Source organism: Lontra canadensis, unplaced genomic scaffold (assembly GCF_010015895.1).
Source record: "Lontra canadensis isolate GAN:19392208 unplaced genomic scaffold, GSC_riverotter_1.0 scaffold33, whole genome shotgun sequence".
Lineage (NCBI taxonomy): Eukaryota > Metazoa > Chordata > Mammalia > Carnivora > Mustelidae > Lontra > Lontra canadensis.
This window is the reverse complement of record NW_022631027.1, coordinates 19,523,688-19,543,888: the sequence shown is the minus strand read 5'-3', so window position 1 is coordinate 19,543,888 and position 20,201 is coordinate 19,523,688. Positions and strand designations below refer to the sequence as shown.

At 42.8% G+C, this 20,201-nt stretch overlaps 1 protein-coding gene across 5 annotated transcripts in view; it reads left to right on the top strand.

Moving 5' to 3' along the window:
- Positions 1-938: 938 nt before the first annotated feature.
- Positions 939-20,201, top strand: part of VAV3 (vav guanine nucleotide exchange factor 3) — a 361,362-nt gene continuing 342,099 nt past the window's right edge. For all 5 annotated transcript variants that reach the window (XM_032867260.1, XM_032867258.1, XM_032867257.1 and 2 more), the window contains exon 1: positions 939-1,259. In XM_032867260.1, coding sequence (XP_032723151.1) covers positions 1,056-1,259 — 204 coding nt within the window. In that variant the 5' untranslated portion in view covers positions 939-1,055. The remainder of the gene's footprint in view (positions 1,260-20,201) is intronic.

Genomic DNA, 20,201 nt, shown 5'->3' with positions numbered 1-20,201 from the left:
ACCTATGCTAATTATTCTCCAACCTGGTCCCGGATCACCAGCGCATGCGCAGTTGGCGGCTTGCACTCCATGGGCGTCTCACTGGCCTATTTGTGCCCCGCAGCTTTCTGTGCGTCAGGAAATCGCCAGGGCTGCAGGGATGAGCAAGTCACCGGTCTGAGAGCTAAGCCGTCTCTAAGTGAAAAACACCTGGCGTCGAAATAGGCTCGGGGTTAGGTGCAGGTTTCTGCAGGCGTCTCCACACACACTTTTAAGGTGCCAAAAACCTCCTTACCAGCAACTAACTTGGAGACACAGGAATTACCTGCAAGAAGATAATTTAGGGGTTAGAATGGGAAGCAGAGAGTGGTGACGATCTCTAAAACTTCCAGCACGGCGTTCTCAAGATGCTCTGGGTCCTTTTCTCTTTTCTCAGGGGAGTCCTCGTGCCCAGATTAAGCTTTCGCTCCCCTCGGACCCTTTAAAAAATTGCAGTCGCCACTGGGAGGGTGTCCCAGTAGGAACCCCTGTGTATTACAGTGTTCAGCCCCACTTTCCCCGAACCGGGAAGCCTACCCCAGGGGAAATCCCCAGACGCCGCGGGGGTGGGGGTAGGGGTGTAAGCTACGCAAACCCACGGGCGCGGTGGGCGGGGGCGTTAGGCTCCCCCGCCCCGGGCACCGACCCCAGGCCGGCGCGGCGGCGCTCTCCCACCGCGCCTCTGGGGACTCGCAGACGGCTGCGAGACCGGCCGGCGCGCTGGGCATGCTCAGTCGCCGGGCGCCGGGCTCGCGAGTCGGAAGCCTGTGCGCCGCCGCCGCCGCGGAGCCGGCCGGGGCGCACCGAGAGCGCGAGGGACTCGCTGCAGCGGCGGCCGGGCGGAGGAGGAGCCGGGCCGGCACCGCACCCGAGCCCCGCGCGGAGCCCCGGACCAGCCGGCCGCGGCGCCCGCTCCCCCGCACCCCTGCAGGGCAGGGGCCGGCCACGGCTGGCGTCGGCGGGGCGTGGAGAAACCGCGGCGGCGGCCGCATCCTTGCCGCCTGCCCCGGCCGGGCCGTGTCCCGGAGCCGTCGGGCATGGAGCCGTGGAAGCAGTGCGCGCAGTGGCTCATCCACTGCAAGGTGCTGCCCGCCAACCACCGTGTGACCTGGGACTCGGCGCAGGTGTTCGACCTGGCGCAGACCCTCCGCGATGGAGTCCTGCTCTGCCAGCTGCTCAACAATCTCCGGGCGCACTCCATCAACCTGAAGGAGATCAACCTGAGGCCGCAGATGTCTCAGGTAAGGGAGCCGGCGCGGGCGCCTCCGCCTCCAGCCGGCATCTCCCATTAATCTTCCGGATAATTTCTTTGTGTAAATGCAAACATCTAGGTGCGCTCAGCTTGCCCTGCCTCCCAGCCTTCTGCTTTGGGGATCGCTTCGGCTTTTCGTACCTTGGCTTGAAATGGTTTAGGTCTTTAGCAGAATGCTGAAGTCCTGCGTCCGGAGATGATATGAGGATTTCATAAAGACTTTCTGTGAGGAGGAGAAAAAAACAAAACGAAACTGTCTTAGGGTGCCCTGCCTTCACCTACTTTCGTGCGTTTGTGCGTGTGTAGGGCAACAAAAGGAATTTGATCCAGCTCTTTTACAGTAACAATGGTGAGGGATAAACCGAGATGCTGCGGTCATTCTGCTTTTAGTCTGTTCTACTTTGCGTTTCATCCCCATGTTTTCTTGAAAGAGGAACCATAACATAAATGCCTCTAGGAAGTGGAGGACGTTCCGGTACCGTTATCTGTACAGGAATGACACCGGTCAAAGGGAGGAAAAGGGAGCACCATGCAGTGGTTGTCCCCGAAAGCCCCCTGAGCTTGGGGCCAGCTGGCGAGCTAGGCTGTGTTTACAGCTCTTAAGCCATGTGAGAAGGAGCGAGTCCAACCTCTTAGCAGCGACAGGAAACAAGTTTTGCTAGAGATTATGCTTTCCTTCATTCAGGGCTTGCTCAGGTGGTGGAGTGCATGCTTGGCTCCTCCAGCCTTGCCTGGACGTGCCTCCTACAGGGGTTAACAACAGCAACAACAACTCTGGGGGTGTGTGTGTGTGCATCCTACAGTCAACTCAAAAGTCACAGCTCAGAGTAGCAGTTTCGTGGTCCTGTTAGAAAGTTTCCACGCAGAAAGATCGTAAACACCATTCACCTCTATTTTCTTTGTAATATGAAAAATCATTTTCAGCTTAAAAGAGAGGAGTCTTCTCTTTTAAGAGTTAATTTTAATCATTAAGCCTGAATGATAGTGCCTCAGCTACTCGGCAGCCACAGCAGTGCATTTTACAATGAAACGGACTTCATGAAATTGAATAATTACGTATTTAAAGTTAGAGCACACACATTCATCTCTTCTTCATGTCAGTGTTTCACCAGGGTCCCTCTGCACCCAAAATTCTGTATCTATTACCTCCTATCCTATCTGCCTTTGGTCGGCTGGTTAGCAGTCCCCCAAACAGAACGTGATTGTAAGTGGTGAGAACGATAGGATTTTTTTAAAGATTTTATTTATTTATTTGACATACAGATATCACAAGTAGGCAGAGAGGCAGGCAGAAAGAGAGAGGAGGAAGCAGGATCCCTGCCGAGCAGAGAGCCGGACACGGGGCTCAATACTAGGACCCTGGGACCATGAACCGAGCGGAAGACAGAGGCTTTAACCCACTGAGCCACCCAGGCGCCCCAACAATAGGATTTTAGAAGTGAGATAAATTATTTCCTACTTTCCCATAATCCTGGGTGTTGATTGCCTGATTTGTGGACCTCTTCAGAGTTGTCTCAATTCTGGATATCCTATTAAGGTTTTGTTTTGTTTTGTTTTAATTTGAGAGAGACCGAGAAACAGCACAAGCAGGTGGAGGGGCAGAGGAGAGGGAGAAGCAGACTCCCCACTGAGCAGGGAGCCAGTGGGTGTGGGACTTGATTCTAGGACCTGGGATCATGAACCTGAGTGGGCAGAGGCTTAACTGACTGAGCTAGCCAGGTGTCTGCTGTTAAGGGGATTAACAGACATTTCTAGGAAGCTGGAAGCTGCTGTTCTGAGCAAAGTTCTATAGGGAGCTGCAGTTGCTTGAGTTTACAGATCACTGTTTTCCACCTGGCTCATAGTCTCAGAAGGTGGTATGAGTCAGGATGCTTTGGCCCACCAGCAGGGAACACAGTATTGTGTGCACTTCTGAAACTTCAGTTTCCTGGAACCCTTGGAGACTGTTCAATAAATTCTCAATAATCCATTTCTCTGGACAGCTGAGGATCTCCCTCTTTTAATCTTCTAACCTTTATTTGAATGTTAACAGTGGATGAAAATCTTTTCAAACGTGTTTTTGCTCTTTGTTGAATATAGTCAATGTAATCTTTTTGATACCCGAGGAGCATCATTAATGAAAATTGAGCACATATGATGCTCCAAGAACTTGATTCCCTATGGGGCGTACCACAATGAACACATTAGGATCTTTGCCCTAAAGGAATTATTACACTGTGCTATCAGATAAGTCATCAGGTTATAATGAGGTAAACAGCTGAATGACTTTCCTTAGGCTATTTTGCTTTTGGATTTTTAAGCCTGTCCAGTCCTGAGCTTTCTGGTTCCAAATTCAATGCAATTTTATCTGTAATGTCCTGTGGGTGAGGGCTTTTCGTAAAAGTGAACCCTTGAAGGCTAGTACCTGAATACGACAATGGCTGTCCTTGCTTTCTTGGTTCCTGACCACATTGCAGAGAGAGGAGGTTGCTGAACAGCTGAGTGCTGGACAGATGAGTTTGCATTATTCAGATTGTCGTTAAATCCTTAAATGACATTTATTAATGGTTTCATTAAACAGGGTGACCTATTTAACATGCTTATAGTGCCCAGCACTTAATAGGTGTTCATTATTAGTAAAATTAAAACATTGTTTTTTTCCTGCTGTCATTCTTTTTTTTTTTTAAGATTTTTTTTTTATTTATTTGACAGAGATCACAAGGAGGCAGAGAGGCAGGCAGAGAGAGAGGAAGGGAAGCAGGCTCCCTGCTGAGCAGAAAGCTCGATGTGGGGCTTGATCCCAAGACCCTGGGATCATGACCTGAGCCAAAGGCAGAGGCTTTAACCCACTGAGCTACCCAAGTGTCACCTCCTGCTGTCATTCTAAGAGTAATAGGTTGCAATCAAAATTTTAGAACAATTACAAGGTGTATAAACCCCTTTGGGCTGACATCTCTGTTTCTGCATTGACTGGCTTCCATCTTCTTAGCTGCTTCTGGTTATAAGACTCCTACCCCATCAGCAACATTCCTATTGTATAGTGAATAACCTAGTAACCTAGTGAAATCCTGACAGGCATCCCAGCAGACTTCATTCCTCTGAATTTAGATGTCATTATTAATACTTGTGGCTTTTGCTGTTTCTGGTATCTAAGAGTCATTCTGTCCCGCCGATCTAGGTTTTATAGAAGATATTAATTTGAATTTCCTTATAGCACATGATTTTCTAGGCCAGGAAATAACTAGAAGTTTTCGCTTCAGAGTCTTGTGGCATTTGAGACTGATGAACAAACATGGACAAAGGAAATTTTAGTTTGTTGATGTTTTGCATATTGGTGGTTTTTAATTATCCGGTAAGAGTCTATAAAATGAGTAGCCTCTTATATTAAGAGTATTTTTCTGAGTATGATTTCTTCCATTCTCTTACTATTTGCCTTCTACCTAGTTTGGATTAAAAAAAAAAAAAGCCCCAAAAACACAGCGAATAATTACTCAATTATAGGTTTGAATCTTGAGGTTTTAAGTTAATTATCCTTCAAAATAGAATTATAAATGGGATCCCAGTCTCATATTCTTACCGGCTGTGCTTATCTGCCTCTTTTTGGTCTTGCTATGTTGGTAAAAGGAGGATCTTGTTCAGTTCAGAAGTAAGTACTTTTTTTTATGGGGCACCTGGGTGGCTCAGTCAGTTAAGCCTCTGTCTGCCTTTGGCTCAGGTCATGATTCTAGCATCCTGGGATTGAGCCCCAAGTTGGGGCTCCCTGATCAGCAGGGAGTCTGCTTCTCCCTCTGCCTCTGCCCTTCCACACTGCTATCCCCGTTATGTTCTCTCTCAAATAAATCTTTTAAAAGGTACTTTTTTAAAACCTTGATTTAGAATTTGTTTAAAATGAATTAAAGGAGTAGACACAAATCAGTATTTAGTCACCCATTTAACACATTTCTTTTATGAAGAATAAATAAAATCTAGGTGATTAATAAAAGTCCAAGATATCTGGCATTTGGATTTATTTTTCATCCAAACAGGTGTTCTAGCTAGGATATAAAGCGCATGAACAGTTCTGGGAGGAGAAGAGCCTATCTGTGATAGTTGTATCAGGGGTACATTGTGAAAGGGCATGGACTGTAGCCTTGATGTCCTTTTTAGTGGCTAAGAAGGTCTCTGTGAATGCCTATAACCAATCATAGATCTATCAATGAGATTATCTTAATCTTACTATTTTGTGATGGAAAATTTTTCTTTATGTCCTATGATGAGAGTAATACATTTGAATTTACTGACTACTGTGTATGGTATCGGGGAACTTTGAATTTTCTTAAAATGAATTATTCAGGCATTCAGAGTTCTTTCAACAAATATCTGGTTCTATGTGCCAGGCACTTTTGTAGATATGGCTTAGGGCAATAAACAAAGGCAACAAATTTCCTGCCCTAAAAGGATTTATATTTTAGTGGGGGAGATGGATAATAAAGAAATGACTGTATAATATGTCCTATAAAAACCCAGTAAGGGACTAGAGCAAAATGTGATTCAATTTCATAGAAGATAGGCAAGAAGGGCTTCTCTGAAGAGGTGACAGTTGATCAGGGAGGGACCTGAAGAGTAAGGGAATGCAGGAGTATGGATGTTTGAAAGATTACTGTTGGCAGAAGGTATACTAAGTGCAAAGGTTCTGAGGTTGATTAAATGATGGATATATTGGAGGAATAACAGGCCATTGTGGCTGGAGGAGAGTGAGTATAGGAAAGAGTGGTCATGATGAAGTCAGAAAATGGGAGCCAGAGTTTTAAGACTAATGTGTCCTTGTAATTAAGACTAATGTGTCCTTGTAAGGACTTTGGCTTTCCATTCTAAGTAAGTAGAACTTACCTTTTCAACAGGGTCACTCTGGCTATGTGCTGAGAATAAACTATAGAACAGCAAGAATGGAAACAGGCTAATACAGTCACTGCAGCAAGAGATGATGGCAGCTCTGGTGAGAGCAATAACAGGGCAGATGGTAAGAAATAGTTCAGTTCTGCATATGTTTTGAAGGGAGAGTCAGCAGGAGTTTCTTGATGGAGCCAATTTAGGTATATGAGAAGGAGAGGGGAGCCAGGAATAACTCCAAAATTTTGGCCTGAGAAATTGGAAAGATGGAATTACCCTTACTGAGAGGGAGAATACTAGAACAAGATAGCTTTTGGTGGATGTCTGAAGAGGGCAGGGAGATCTGGAGCCAATTATGTTTGGAAAGCCCTGTGGACATCTAGGTGGAGATGCTGAGCAGACAGTGGAGAAGTTCGGTATATAGATGTGAATTTTTGGAGTCATCAAGGTATAGGTGGTATTTAAAATCATGAGCCCTGATGATATCACATAGGGAGCGGTCTAGAAAGAAAAGGTCATTGCTTTTACTATCCCCTTGTTTCCTTTGCTGGTTTCTCTTTAAACATTCCATAGAAATTTGAATTGCCTCCTTCATTGTCTTTGTTCCTATTTTTCTTTCCTGTGTCTTCTCATGTCTTCATTTCCTTCCTCCTTAGCTTAAATACTGCAGTCATGATAATTCCAGCTTGATTTGTGATACTCATTTGAGTAAAGTGCAACCCAGGTTAAATCCAACTCTCCACTTACTCCTGCCTGCAACGTGGCTCCTGGATCTGACGGAGGAAAACCTAGGACACTCAGACTGTTGTCCCTTTAAATTCATGGTCCCTAACCTCAGTGGGGCACTCTAGGCTACCCAGCCATCTGATTCCGTTTCTCTAGACCAGGTGTTCTCAAAGTAGGGTCTGGAGACTCCTGGTAGGGGTTCAGAGATAGAAACCTTTAGGAGTTCCATAAAGTCAACAGTCTTTTTTTTTTTTTAATAATACATTATTTGCCTTTTCTTTAATTTTCTCACAAGTGTAAAGTGGCTGCATGACACTGCTGATGTCATTGCTGGGATGGACCATGAATTATGTGCTTGTAGATACTATAAAGATTTCTCAGTTGAGACTATTATGTTAAATGTTGATAGATATAACCCCTGTAAACAGAAGCTGCTGGGGGTTCTCAGTAATTATTTTTTTTTCATTAGTTTAAGAGTGTAACAAGATCCCGAGACCAAAAAGTCTGAGAACTGCCCTAGACCATTCATTCTTTTTCTTTTGACCATTCACTTTCTGACTCTCCTAGATGACTACTTGGACATTTTCTTGACACACAATGTTACATTAGTTTAGGTGTATAACCTAGAAATTCAAGTCTATGCATTATGCTATACTCAGCACAAGTGTAGCTATGATGTGTCACTATACAACATTATTACAATACCATTGATTATAATCCCTATGCTCTACCTTTCATCCCTGTGACTTTCTCATTTCATAAGTGCAAGCCTGTATCTCCCACTGCCCTTCATCCATTTTGCCCATCCTCCCCCCTTCTGGTACTTTTTCTTGTTGAATCTCCATCTTTGTCTCCATTTTTCCTTCTTTTCTGGCGACCTTGCTTCCTAGTCTACTGAGAAAACAGGCAATCAGGAGAGCTTCCTCAGTCTCCCCTTTTTTTCATGTGTGCCCATAGATGATGCTTTCTCTCCTGTTCTATGGGCGGATTATCAGTGCTCCTAGTGAAGGCCAGTTCCTTTGTCGCTCTATCCCTGTGCTTTCCTGCATCATCTGTTCTCTTCTGGATCTTACCATTTGAATGCACAAATGCTGTTCATTCCCTCATTTGAGTCAGGATCTATTTTCAAGGTAGAGACACAGAGGCTTGTTTGAACATTGGGTGTGATGGAGAGTGACTGAGGATTTCTAGGGTTTACCTGACTGATGGTCAGTCAGCCTCCTTATAACTGTTCAGTGGTTCCTTATGGACAATGGGTTAAAATCCAGGTTCCTTAGTAAAAGCATGCAAGGCCCTGTTGTCTAGTCAGCTAGAGGTGTCTGCGTACCTCTCAACACTTTCTTCTCTGTGCTCCTGAACTTTTTGTGGCTTCTCAAATGAGCTGTGCTGTTCAATGTCCTGTGTTATTGCATGTGCCCACTTCTCTGCTTGAAATGTCCTTATTTGTGTGACTGAAGAGTCAGTTCAGGAGTCCCCCTTGCTGATCATTTACAGCTTTGTGCCACACTGTGTAACATACACAGGCAGAGCATGACAGTCTTCTCACCGTCTTGCAATACTTTGTGTACCTTCCAGTCTGTGACCTGCTGGAGGCTGCCATGGGCTTGCTCATTTATGTACATCTCTAAAAATTGACACCAAGACTTCTACATGATACACATAAATAGCCATAAACTGAATTCATGGATGGATGGGAAGTGATGACTTTGCTTACCTTTTCAAACATACCTATAACTTTCAATAAGATGTACTTTGCACTACGTTATTAAAAGTCAAACATCTGCTCATTGGAAGGCGTTACAAATAGGTATTACTTTACCATGTGACCACCTGACTGACCATCAGAAAGTGTCTAGAACCGTTTGTTGTTCTTCCTCCTACCTAACATAGGTGTGGGACGCCTGGGTGGCTCCGTCGGTTAAGCAGCTGCCTTCATCTCAGGTCATGATCCCAAGGTCCTGGCATTGAGCCCCACGTCAGGCTCTCTGCTTGGTGAGGAGCCTACTTCTCCCTCTCCCTCTACCTGCTCGTGCTCTCTCTCTCTCAAATAAATAAATAAAATCTTAAAAAAATAAATAGGCATAATAAAAGAACCTACTCTTTAGGGTGGCTGTGAGGACTGAATGAATGAATTAGCTCTGCACTTGGCATGTAACAAATACTCAAATGTTAATGACTTTTACTGTGCTTATGACTGCTACTACTGTAGAAACCTACAAGGCATGTTAACACTTCCCATGAATTCTCCTTGTCACACCACCATGAAACCATCGCTGTTAGTTACCCCCATGTGAGAGCTACTTTCCAAGGCTGAGAGGAGTTTAGGATTTGTACTAACAAGCCAGGCAGGGTGGAGGCAGGATGCTGAGTTCCTTCATCAAGGCTTTTGGCACATCTGCATGTGAATGATAGTTTCTTTTTCCCCTGCTGTTTGGTTCTCTTATAGCCTTTGCTTTAGAGGAATGTTCTCAGATTGGCTCTGTGGTTATCAATAACAGCACCTCCATACTAGGTACTGAGTAATTCTGGTTTCAGGGTACTGAATGTAGCAACAGGATGATTTTGTACACCTTTATCATGCAGTGTAAAATGGGAGATCGACCTCTGACAGGTTTGTGATGGGGAAAAGAAATAAAATCGGGTAGAAAAACTGAGGAAAGTTAATGAGAGGGCAGGAGGATGATTGTAGCTGGTCCTTTTTGGCATTTTTTTTTTAAGATTTTATTTATTTATTTGACAGCGAGATCACAAGTAGGCAGAGAGGCAGGTAGGGTGGGGGGGGCAGAGGCAGACTCCCTGCTGAACAGCGAGCCAGCTGATGCAGGGCTCTATCCCAGGACCCTGAGATCATGACCTGAGCTGAAGGCAGAGGCTTAACCCACTGAGCCACCCAGGCGCACCCCTTTTTGGCCTTCTAATACTGTTCCTGGTAACCCCTGGTCCTGAGCACGTGGTTTTTATGCTGTACTCCTGAGTGGGGTCAGGAGTGCCTACATTTCTCTGGGCAGCAGGAACATCATTGTTGTAAATAGCAGACTTTCAAATGGTTGTTTTTTATTCCCCCTTTTTTTCTGTATTAGAGCTATTCTTCTTCTAAATGCATGGACACCTATTATTTACAATGTTGTTTATAGAATATTATACCCCCCGTCCCATTAACATAGATCCTGCATTGTGTGAAGGCCATTCACAAGTTTGCGTTTTACCTTTCCCCAATCTTAAGCATTTAGTGGACAGAACCATGGAGACCAAAGAAGTAGATACTTTGGATTTTCATAGAAAATTTCAGAATTTTGTGCTGCTATCTGCATGTGCTTTCAAAATCTGTGTTGCAAGAATTGTAGTCAGCCTTTGAGTTGCTTGCTTAACAGGAAGCCAGCAGGATATGCTGCTCACATGGGAGTTCTCTAAAGGGTCAATTAATATGGAATAGTCAATGAAACACTTGATACTTACCTTCCATGATTTTCAAAGTACTTGTCTTAAAATAGATCGGTAACAGCTGGCTTGAATAAATAAGCATCTTGCCTCTGTGCCCACTAATGTCAGGAGTCTTTTCTTAGGAGCATGGGGCAATATGGTTTAATGAAAAGGCTTCAGGCCAGGAGTCAGAGGACCTGAGGGGCACAGCTCTCTCTGACATGCGGCCTTACCAAGTAGCTGCTTCTTTGTCTCTGCCTTCCATACTTACAGCAATAATAGCAAATACTGACATATCAATAATATGCTGAATAGCAGCTAACATTTTTTATGCATATTTAGACCTCATTAAGAAGGCATTATGGTTTCATGAAGAGAGGTTTGGGGCAAGAGGGAAATGTTTGAATCCCAGCTCTGGCATGGGACCTGATGGCTTTGGGAAAATCATTTTACTTGTTGAGTCTCCATTTCCTCATAGGCAAGAAGTTCTAAAACCTACTTTGCAGGATTGTGGTGAGAATTAAATAATTTCTGTAAAATGCTTGGGGCATAGTAGGTACTCAGCAAGATTTAATTTCCTTCCTCATCTCCCACATCCTTGAGCCTTATGAGTCTAAGAGCCAGGAAGAACAAGAGCTTATCACTCTTCTACAGAGAAGGAAATAGAGGTGTACACTGGCTAAAGGACTTTGCTCAAGGTCACACAGACAGGAAGTGGTGAAGACAGGTCTTGAGTCCAGTTGTCCTAATTCCAAATGCTGTGAAGTTTATCATTCCTGCTATCAAGCTGAGTGCTTAGATGGTGCATTGTGTGAGGAAATGCCTGGGAACATGTTCGGGAAACCAGGCTTGCCCTGCAAGTGCACAGTGACATTGTATTACCTTGCACTGAAGTTTACTGTATTTCAAAGAGAAACGTCTGAACTCATGAAACCAGTTTTCACTTATTTAAGAGTCTGAGTTAATTCATGGATTATCTGCTTTTTGGTAATTTCCTAGCTCTTCTGCTTTCTGTTTGGTTCTGTTTTTATGGGAATTTGTGCATATGAATGTTGATTAAGCCATCAATTTGGCTACTAAATATTAGATTTTATAGTAGATACTGAGGATTCAAAGGTAAATAAAGCTCAGTCCCTGATCCAGTGTGGCTTTTAGTCTATACATCATGGATTTTACTTCAGAAATGGCTTTATAAAACCAGGGTGGGAGTGGGGGAGGGAGACCGGAATTAGTGAATGAGCATGGCAAATGCTCGGTAGGGGGTAGTACATTTTTGGATGCATTGATAATTTTGCTGATGTGCACGGTGTGACATGTGAATTTGTGTGCCAGGCTCAAGGCATTTCTGTCCTCCCCCAGACATTTGTCTAGAATCTCCTGTGTGTAGGGTACTAGAGTCCTCAAGATAAATTATATGGAACTTTGTGCTTTTGTGGGGCGGGGAGAAAGCAGTTCTGACCTCAGAGTCAGGTTTTTGCAAGAATGCAGAAAGGAAGTAAGTCATTGGATGCTACAGAGCAGGTGCAAAAGTGCACGCAGCTGGGTGAGTGAGATGAGACCAGGAAGAGGACAGAGACATGAGTGGTTACAGGAGAGGAAGAAGGCTTGAGAAAGAAACTGGGCGGGGAGAGTGTGTGTGAGATGAAGAATGTGCAGGGACATTCAAACCTCAGCGATGTCTCCAGCGGGACAGTTACTCTTGAGGGGTGATGAAATATCCTCCATGACATTAATACTGGGATATGGCTGCACCGTTTGCATTTGGTGTGAAGATGTTAAATTATAGGACTTTGGTGCATAGCCTGTAATATCAGATGATGGTCTAGTCTCTTGAATATCCTTTTTTTTTTTTTTTTAAAGATTTTACTTATTTGATAGAGAGACCACAAGTAGCTAGAGGCAGGCAGAGAGGGGGAAGCAGGCTCCCTGCTGAGCAGAGAGCCCGATGCGGGGCTTGATCCCAGGACCCTGAGATCATGACCTGAGCCGAAGGCAGAGGCTTAACCCACTGAGCCACTCAGGTACCCCTAGTCTCTTGAATATCTTAAATGCTGAGGGAGCAGAGACCATATAGAGAGATTCAGACTACATCACAGGCATCTACAGCTGTGTGCAAAAGCCTGCTCTCTTTCTGCCTCTAACCTCCTGACTTGTCACTTCTCAGTCCCTCATACCTACCTTAACCATTCTTTATTCTCCTTGTCCTCTTTGTTGACTGATATCTCTCTTTGTTGGTCCATTTGTTTTTGGCTTTGTCCTCCTAAGTCCTGCTCGAATAGGCGGTCAAACTTTCCACATTCATCCCCAGTTCCCTTCACCTTCTGTGCCCTCAGATGGGGTGGTCACCCTGCCCTTCAGTGCCGTCACAGGCTTTCCTGCTTTTGCTTCCAAGCCAAATAGGGTTGTCAGAGAAGCTCACTCAGCAGCTCGTCAGTACTGCCCAGCTTCACCACAGCTGGCCATGCTGCTCATCATTGCCCCTTTGCTGCACCTCCTATCACCCTCTTGGCTCCTTATTCCCCTAGTCAGACTCCAGATCTCTAAATCCCAGACACAGAATTCCCAACTCTCCCTCAGTCCCTGCGGGTTCAGTTGGTTTTTATCATTACCACCCAGTCCTCCTGAGTCTTGTCTTCGGTCTGTCCCATCCACCCCCCATGGTGGTGACCACTGTGACTGTTACTAGGAGTAGCAGCTGTCCCAAACTTCACAAGTTACATTTATGCACACATTTTTGCTGCCTTCTTAGGGGAGAGTTTTGGGTCTTGAAGAGAATGTTTAATAAATTAGAAGCCCGGAGAGGACCAGGTGTTATGAAAACTTTGATTCTGGGAAATTGGACCCCACACCCAAGAGGTGCTCTTTTTGGTTTAAGGTCTCCAGAGGCCAGTGGTGTGCTTGAGTGAACATCCACTGACGAACCAGAAACTCAAGTCACCTTTTTCAGTTCCCAGTGGCAGCAGGCTGCCTAGAGCCAGCTTATGGCATCTGTTTTTTTTGCAAGCTTTTTATGGGGGGGGGGGTAATATTACCACTCAGTTAAGACAGCTTTTCCTTAATTATGTATGCAGTGCCTGACAGAGAAAGGATAATTCTGTCACACTGATACTCCAAAATGTAGATTTGGCAGAAAATTATTAAATTCCCTGGCATTTGACCTTCAGACATGAAAAAGCATTTGTTGGCTAAAGGAAGTTAGTAAGCTTAGGCCACAGTCAGCCACACAAGAAACGCTTGAGTTGAGATTTATGAGGACAGTACTTGAAAATAGAACCTTGTGTTTTCCCATAAACTGTACTTGGGGATTCAGTAGAATATAGCAATTTATCCTCAGTGAGGAGGAAGCAGGAAATCTCTGGAGTTCAGGATGAGCACTAACATGAAAGATCTGGGTGCTTCCAGAGACCCCATTTAAGGAGAGAATGTGTCATAATTGCTGTTAAGATCAGTTTCATTCCTGGAAATTCTAAAATGTGAAGCTGGACTCTTGGGAGTATTTGGCTCTGACAGTTAAATCCTTATTGAATTCTCAATCTTTCTGAATATATAGTTCCATTTAATGACCTTAGTGAAGATAAGAGTAATGAGAATTTGGTAAAAGATCTAATTTTTTTCTTTCCTTGTTTAGTAAATGGTTCACCAGTTTCAATGATGCATATAAATTTCTCACCTAGCTAGCCCTAAGCTATTTGCCCATTTGGCAGTTACCTTGTTATGTTTTATGTAAGATAAGCTAAATGAAGAAATGCATTTAATAATAGTAAAATAATACCCTCATCTCTCTAAGGAAGAGATTAAATAGATTTCTTATATTCTCTTTCAATGCAATAAGCTTAAGTTCATTTACACTAACCATTAGAGAGTTCCTAGATTCTGACTTAAAACCTAAGGACTTTCCATTTACACACTCTTCTCCTGAACTCATGAGGCAACATTGTATAGTTGAAAGCACCTGGGCCTTGAATACATCAACCTGGCTTTGGATCCTAGCTATGCCACTTGTAATCTTGGGCACCGCAGGCAGTCTTCCTGTTTTCACATTTATAAAATATCTGTTCGCAATGTTGTAAGGATGAAATTAACTGCAATAAGGTATTTAGCCCTTAGTAGGTACTCAGTGAATGTGCCATTCCTTTTCCTAAGCCTGTTTTTTAAATCCAGGGAGATTACATGTTGCACGTTAAAATGAGGAAGAGGGACCGCTGAAAGCTAAATTGACAGTAGTAAAACAAAAACAAAAACAAAAGACACCCTATAAATCATGGACTCAAAAACCGTATTAATCTTGGACTGTGGAGAAATGCTGCCAAACTGATCAACATAGTGTACTGGGCTCTGGGGAAGGATGGTCCTGTTTGGACCAGTATAGCATCTGATTATGTTGTTCAAAGAGTTACACTGTTATGGAGCTGGAAGAGTCCTGAGAGGTGATTTTAGTTCAGCTCCTTGGTTTTAAAAATGGGCAGTCTGAGCCCTCTGATTATGCAGTGATTTGCCCAAGGTTACTTGGTTTCCTGAGTAATAGTGCATTACTTCTAACAGAATACTTAAGACCCAGGTCCTCAAGAGAATTTTAAATCCTATTCATCCTTAAAAACAAAAACAAAATATTTGGGTAAGATTGGAAAATGATTGAGTTCAGAATTTGTCCTGTGGAGTACTTATTACAAAGGCCTCATTCTCTTGCCTTCAGCTCTTTCTCCTTTCCTCTCTATCTCCCTCCATCCATCTCTTGGATCCACTAATAGAGGGGAACCTTTGGGAATAGGGATGCAAAGTGACAGATTTTGGAGCTCAGAAAGTCCTGGAAAAATTGACAGAGCATTGAAAAAATTAGAGTTGACTCCTGAACAACATGGGGCTTTAGGGCTACTGATGCCTGGTGCAGTTGAAAATCTATGCATAACTTGGGACGTCCCCCAAATTTAACTAATAGCCTGTTAATCAGAAACCCTACTAATAACAGTTGATTAGCACATTTTGTATATGCATTCTACTGTATTCTTAAAGTAAGCTAGAGGAAAGAGTTGTAAGAAAATCATAAGGAAGATAAAGTCCTGTACATCTATATATTTAAAAAATCTGCATACAAGTGGACCCATATTCAAACCTGTATTATTCGAGGGTCAATTATAAAAAACAATTGTGAAATGAGAGATCTGTTGCTTAAAGGAGTAAACCTCCAACATCCAGAAACTTAGCTACCCAGAATTACTATGTTCCTGAGCTGGCTGAGGTTTTGCTGTTTAAAGTCAGATAACAGTGTTTCAAATTCCCAAGAATGAATATTTATGGTAACATCAAAACATGTTATTTCTCTGAAAATCATGTGTTCCATAAAATTGTGGACCATTTGTTCTTCAGCTTTTTTTTTTTTTACCCTTGTACCTGGCATAGAGCGAGAGCTCCTGTGAATGAATGAATGAATGACTATTGAGTGAATTCCTAACACCAACTTTAAAATGGGTTGAATGAGAATGCCAGATTTTATGTCCCTTATCTTAATTACAGGCTGCAAAAACAATATAATTCATACTCCGTCTGTTTCCTTGTAACAGCAGGCAGCATGATATATTTAAAGAACGTGGATTTTTAGCATCAGACAGGCCTGAGTTCAAATCCCATCCCACTAGATGAGCAGCTGTGGGCAAATCCCTTTATCTCTCAGCAGCTTCCTTTCCTTACTTGTGAAATAGGGATAATTCTTCCTGCACAGTGTTGTGGAGAGCAAATGAGCTCAGATAGGCAAAATGTCTTGCATAGCCCTGGGGGCACGGTAGGCACTTAGTCATAATTTGCGACCCTTCCCTTCTGCCACCTCCTTTAATCTTTCCATGATATAGGGCTTTTCCCACAGTCCTTTAGGAATAACAACATTCTGTTGTTCTTGGGTAAGTTTTTCTCTTCTGTTGTATTCTGTCTGCCATTGTTTTATTTAGGCTAATTTAAAGGCCTTACAATATTATGAGTTTAAAAGTGATTTAACTTACATAGTTTTATCTACCTGTTAGTGGTCTCATATTTGACAAATGTGATATAATAAGAGCAAACAATCTACCAGGAATTGGTAGACTCGCATTCAAATTCTGGCTCTATCACTAATTAGCTTTGTGATCTCTGAGCCTCTGTTGGCTCAGTTTCTGTAAACCTTCATTTTCCCTTTCCTAACGGGGTTGGCCTCGTGTACTGAAAAGAACCTGGTCTTTACAGTTAACGTTCTGGATGTGCTACTAACAAGCTGTATGATGTAGGGCAGGCTCTTTCACTTCTCTCTCTGCTCCCTCAGTGGCCTCCTGGGAATAACACTGTCCATACTGTAGCTTGTCATGAGGATTAGGTGAGATAACGTATGACAAATTCCTGCCTCTCAGCTTTGCCCATCATAAACTTTTAATCAGCAAGTGACAATAACTGTCCTTCCACTAGATACGATTATGGTTAGTATTAGTAATGCTTGTTACCCTACAGATTTGAGAGATTCACCAAGAGCATAATTATTATAGTTGAAGAATTTTAAGAAAAACTCAGTAATTTTCTTGGGATCATGTAGGAAGTGATAATGGAATAGTATGCAGCTGTGAAAGTAATCAGTAGTCCACTTGATATGCTTACTGGTTATGTAGTCAATCATTTGGATTACTTCCAGTTCCTTTATAGGTAGCATGACTGTAAGTGTTCATGTACACATTATTCCCCAACTTTGGATTATTGCTTTCAACTTTATTTTCCAAAGTGAATCTCCTAGGTGAAAGGTTATAAACCTTTTGCAGCTCTTGATAATATGCTGCCTGATGGTTTGCAGAGAAGTATTTCTAATTGACTAAGGAAATTTCTAAAGTTTTGGTATCATTTAGGTTTGATTCTTATTTCCTGGATGACTGAGTAAATTAACCTCACTAAGTCTGTTTTTTTGTTTTTTTTTTTTTTTTCATCTGTAAAACCAGATGCAAGTAGCCACTTCACAATATGTGTCAAGTACTTAGATGGTGCTAAGTATTTACTGCTCAGCCTTTCTGTCCTTCTTGAAGCCATCTGTGCTCCCTTAACAGTCCCCCCCATCACTTGACCCATTGCCTTCTAATGTGTATATTCTACTTTATGCCAGTGCATTCTCCCAACTGCATCTTCAGTAATCTTAACATACATACCCACCCACATCATGTGAACCTTTTTATAACTCTTAGAATGCTTCCTCATCTCTGAGGGTGAAGAAGGCCCTATGAGATCTGACCTTGTTGTCCTCTGCAGCTCAAACCCCCTTCTCTCTTGCTCATTCTGCGGCAGCCATGTTGGATAATTCAAAAATTCCTGGAATTTTTCACCTTATCTTTTTCCTCTAGACTTGGAGCTTGCTATTTTGTCTGTTTCTTGGTTTTTAAATTCTCCATTTATGCAATTCATCATCCTTAGAAATACTGGCTTTAGGAATTGATGTTCCTCTTCCACCTAAGCCTCATGATGGCAGAGCCCACCTCGATTCATTCACTGCTGAATTCCTGGGGACAAGCACAATGCCCAGGACACAGTGCTCAGTAAATCTTTGGGAATGTATAAATAAATATAATAGTAACTTTTTAGCAACAGGTATATAATAACTTATTAGCAATAAATACAATAAAGAAGAATTTTAGGTATAATTTGTTCAAAGCCTTTGATTTCAAATTACTCTGTGAAATTAAATATCGAAGTGTTTTCCAAAGACTTTTTAAAAACCTAAATATGTTTTTGTAATTTAGATATTGCCTACTTTTTTTTTTTAAGATCTTGCCTGATTTTGCCTTATATAATCTTCCGTGTTCATGAGGGCAAGTCATAAGGGAAGAGGGCAAATATTGTAGCAATCAGTTTAGCATCAAGTAGTCTCTCATCTTTGCCAACTCTCCTCATCCGAGACTCATAATAACCTTACCTGAACCATCCAGGAGGCTGGGCAGAGAGTCATCTTAGCCCAAATTGCAGTAGGACTTAGTGATAAAGATGAACATTCCTAAGAGATTAGATTATGCCTGATCATTTCCTTTTGGTTTGCATTTTCCAGACAGGTAGTCTATTTTGTATTACATCGCTAGCCTCTGCAAGTTCAAAACTGCTTTGTTCATTCAGAAGGCGAGTTCATTTTTCCACTCACTGAACTATTCAAACAGTTGTTGAACTCCTACTGTATTCCAAGCTCTGATTAGGCACTGAAGATCTTCCTCACTCAGTAGAAAGAGGAGCATTTACTACTTTGACCTTCGGAGACTGGGAAACTTGTGGTGGTCTAGTCCACAGGCAAGTGGCTTAACTGAGCACAGATGTTTGTAATGGGCATTTAGGCCTTAGCAAGTGCAGGGTGCACAGATCCTAGCTGGGTTTTGTGGGTGGGCTGAGGCACTTAAACTTTGGGTTTTGTGGGTTCTGTTTGGATTGGTGCTGTAGGTGAGACTGAGGAAGATGTTGATCTTTTTAGTTATTTGGGGGTAGACTAGCATTTGCTGCTTTTATGTATTTTAGTCAAAGCTGCTGGCCAGGACTTTGTACTGTAAAAGTGACAATGTTTCGAGAAGGCTGTTGTGTGAGGTTCCTCTTTTAAATTGTGTGATTGAGGCCAAGGTAGGAAGTGATAAATTGGCTTTACCACATTCAGTTAATTTTTATTTCGTGCCGAAGGAAGGCCCTGGAGGGACGAATCTTATGTAATTGTGTAGTTTATCTGATATCATTATAGACCACCGATCCTACAGCCCACATCAACCGACCCACCACAGGCGACCAAGAAAGCACCCTCTCTGTAGAGAGTCTTTTCTCAAAGTCAAGCAGCTGACAGAACTAATACTGATGGGCTAATACTGTCTACGGGGGAGAGAAGCATTACTTTAATTCTTAAACAGAAGTCCCTCCACACCAAAACATGACTTATGTTTGCTCTGGATCTGTTGATTTCTCTAAGTTCAGGCTGTTGGATCCTAGAACTGTGATTTCGCCTATAGAAGAGTTGCAGATTTTATTATGAAGAAATGAAAAGAAATGGGAACCTCTTTAGTTAAGAAGTATATGCTGTGTTCTTGGTTTTAGATAGACAGATGAGTCCATGAAATAATTGTAAATCCAAACATTAAGATGATTACTAAGGCTAGAGATCAGGTGTGTTTTTGTTTTGTTTTGATTTTTTTTTTTTTTTTAAGGAAATCAAGGAGGAACTGGAGTGCTTTGGAGAATTACTGGCCTTATCAGAAAGGGAAGAGACTGAAAAGACTATCTAAGCCAAGAGAAAGGTTCAGAGATGTGAGATATGAAAGGAAAAGGAGATCTTAAGCCAGGATGGACAGATATAAGAAGGAAAAGAGATTCACTCTACTAGTACTACTTAGAAAGGGTAATGGGCTTATTGAAATACAGCAAAAGAGCTGAAAATTTTTCACAAAAAATTCTGGGAGATTGCAAAATGCCCCTTTAAAGATTCAGCCAGAGTTTGAAGTAGGAACAGCTGGAAATTTGCATCGTGTGAATGCCTAAAGATTCTGGCCAGTAGAGGTTGAAATGCAGGGGACTTTGTTTTCATTGTGGAGCCTGGCAAGCATTTACTTGTGGCACCTTTTTCTATGTATAAAGTGTTTTTCTCTCCTACTGGGCTTGTGGTGATGGCCCTGGGATAGCAATACCAACAAATAACAGGAAATTTGCACTTAAGAGGGAAAGCCCCAAGTTATCAGCATAAAATACTGAAGAGCTGGCGGAGTTTCAAGGTGACCAGTTGCTGTCATCGGACAAGCAGATATCACCTGTGCCCTGAAAGCTCAGGCCCAGCTTCTTCAGAGTTAGACTTGCAAGGCCTGGGAAAGATGAGGTGCATGCTAGGTTTGGTGTGGCCTGGTGGGAGCAACGTCCTGGCTGGGGCTATCTAACTGTTCATTTCTACCCAACTGTGATCACGCTGAGGTGGAGGAGAAGGAAGGGG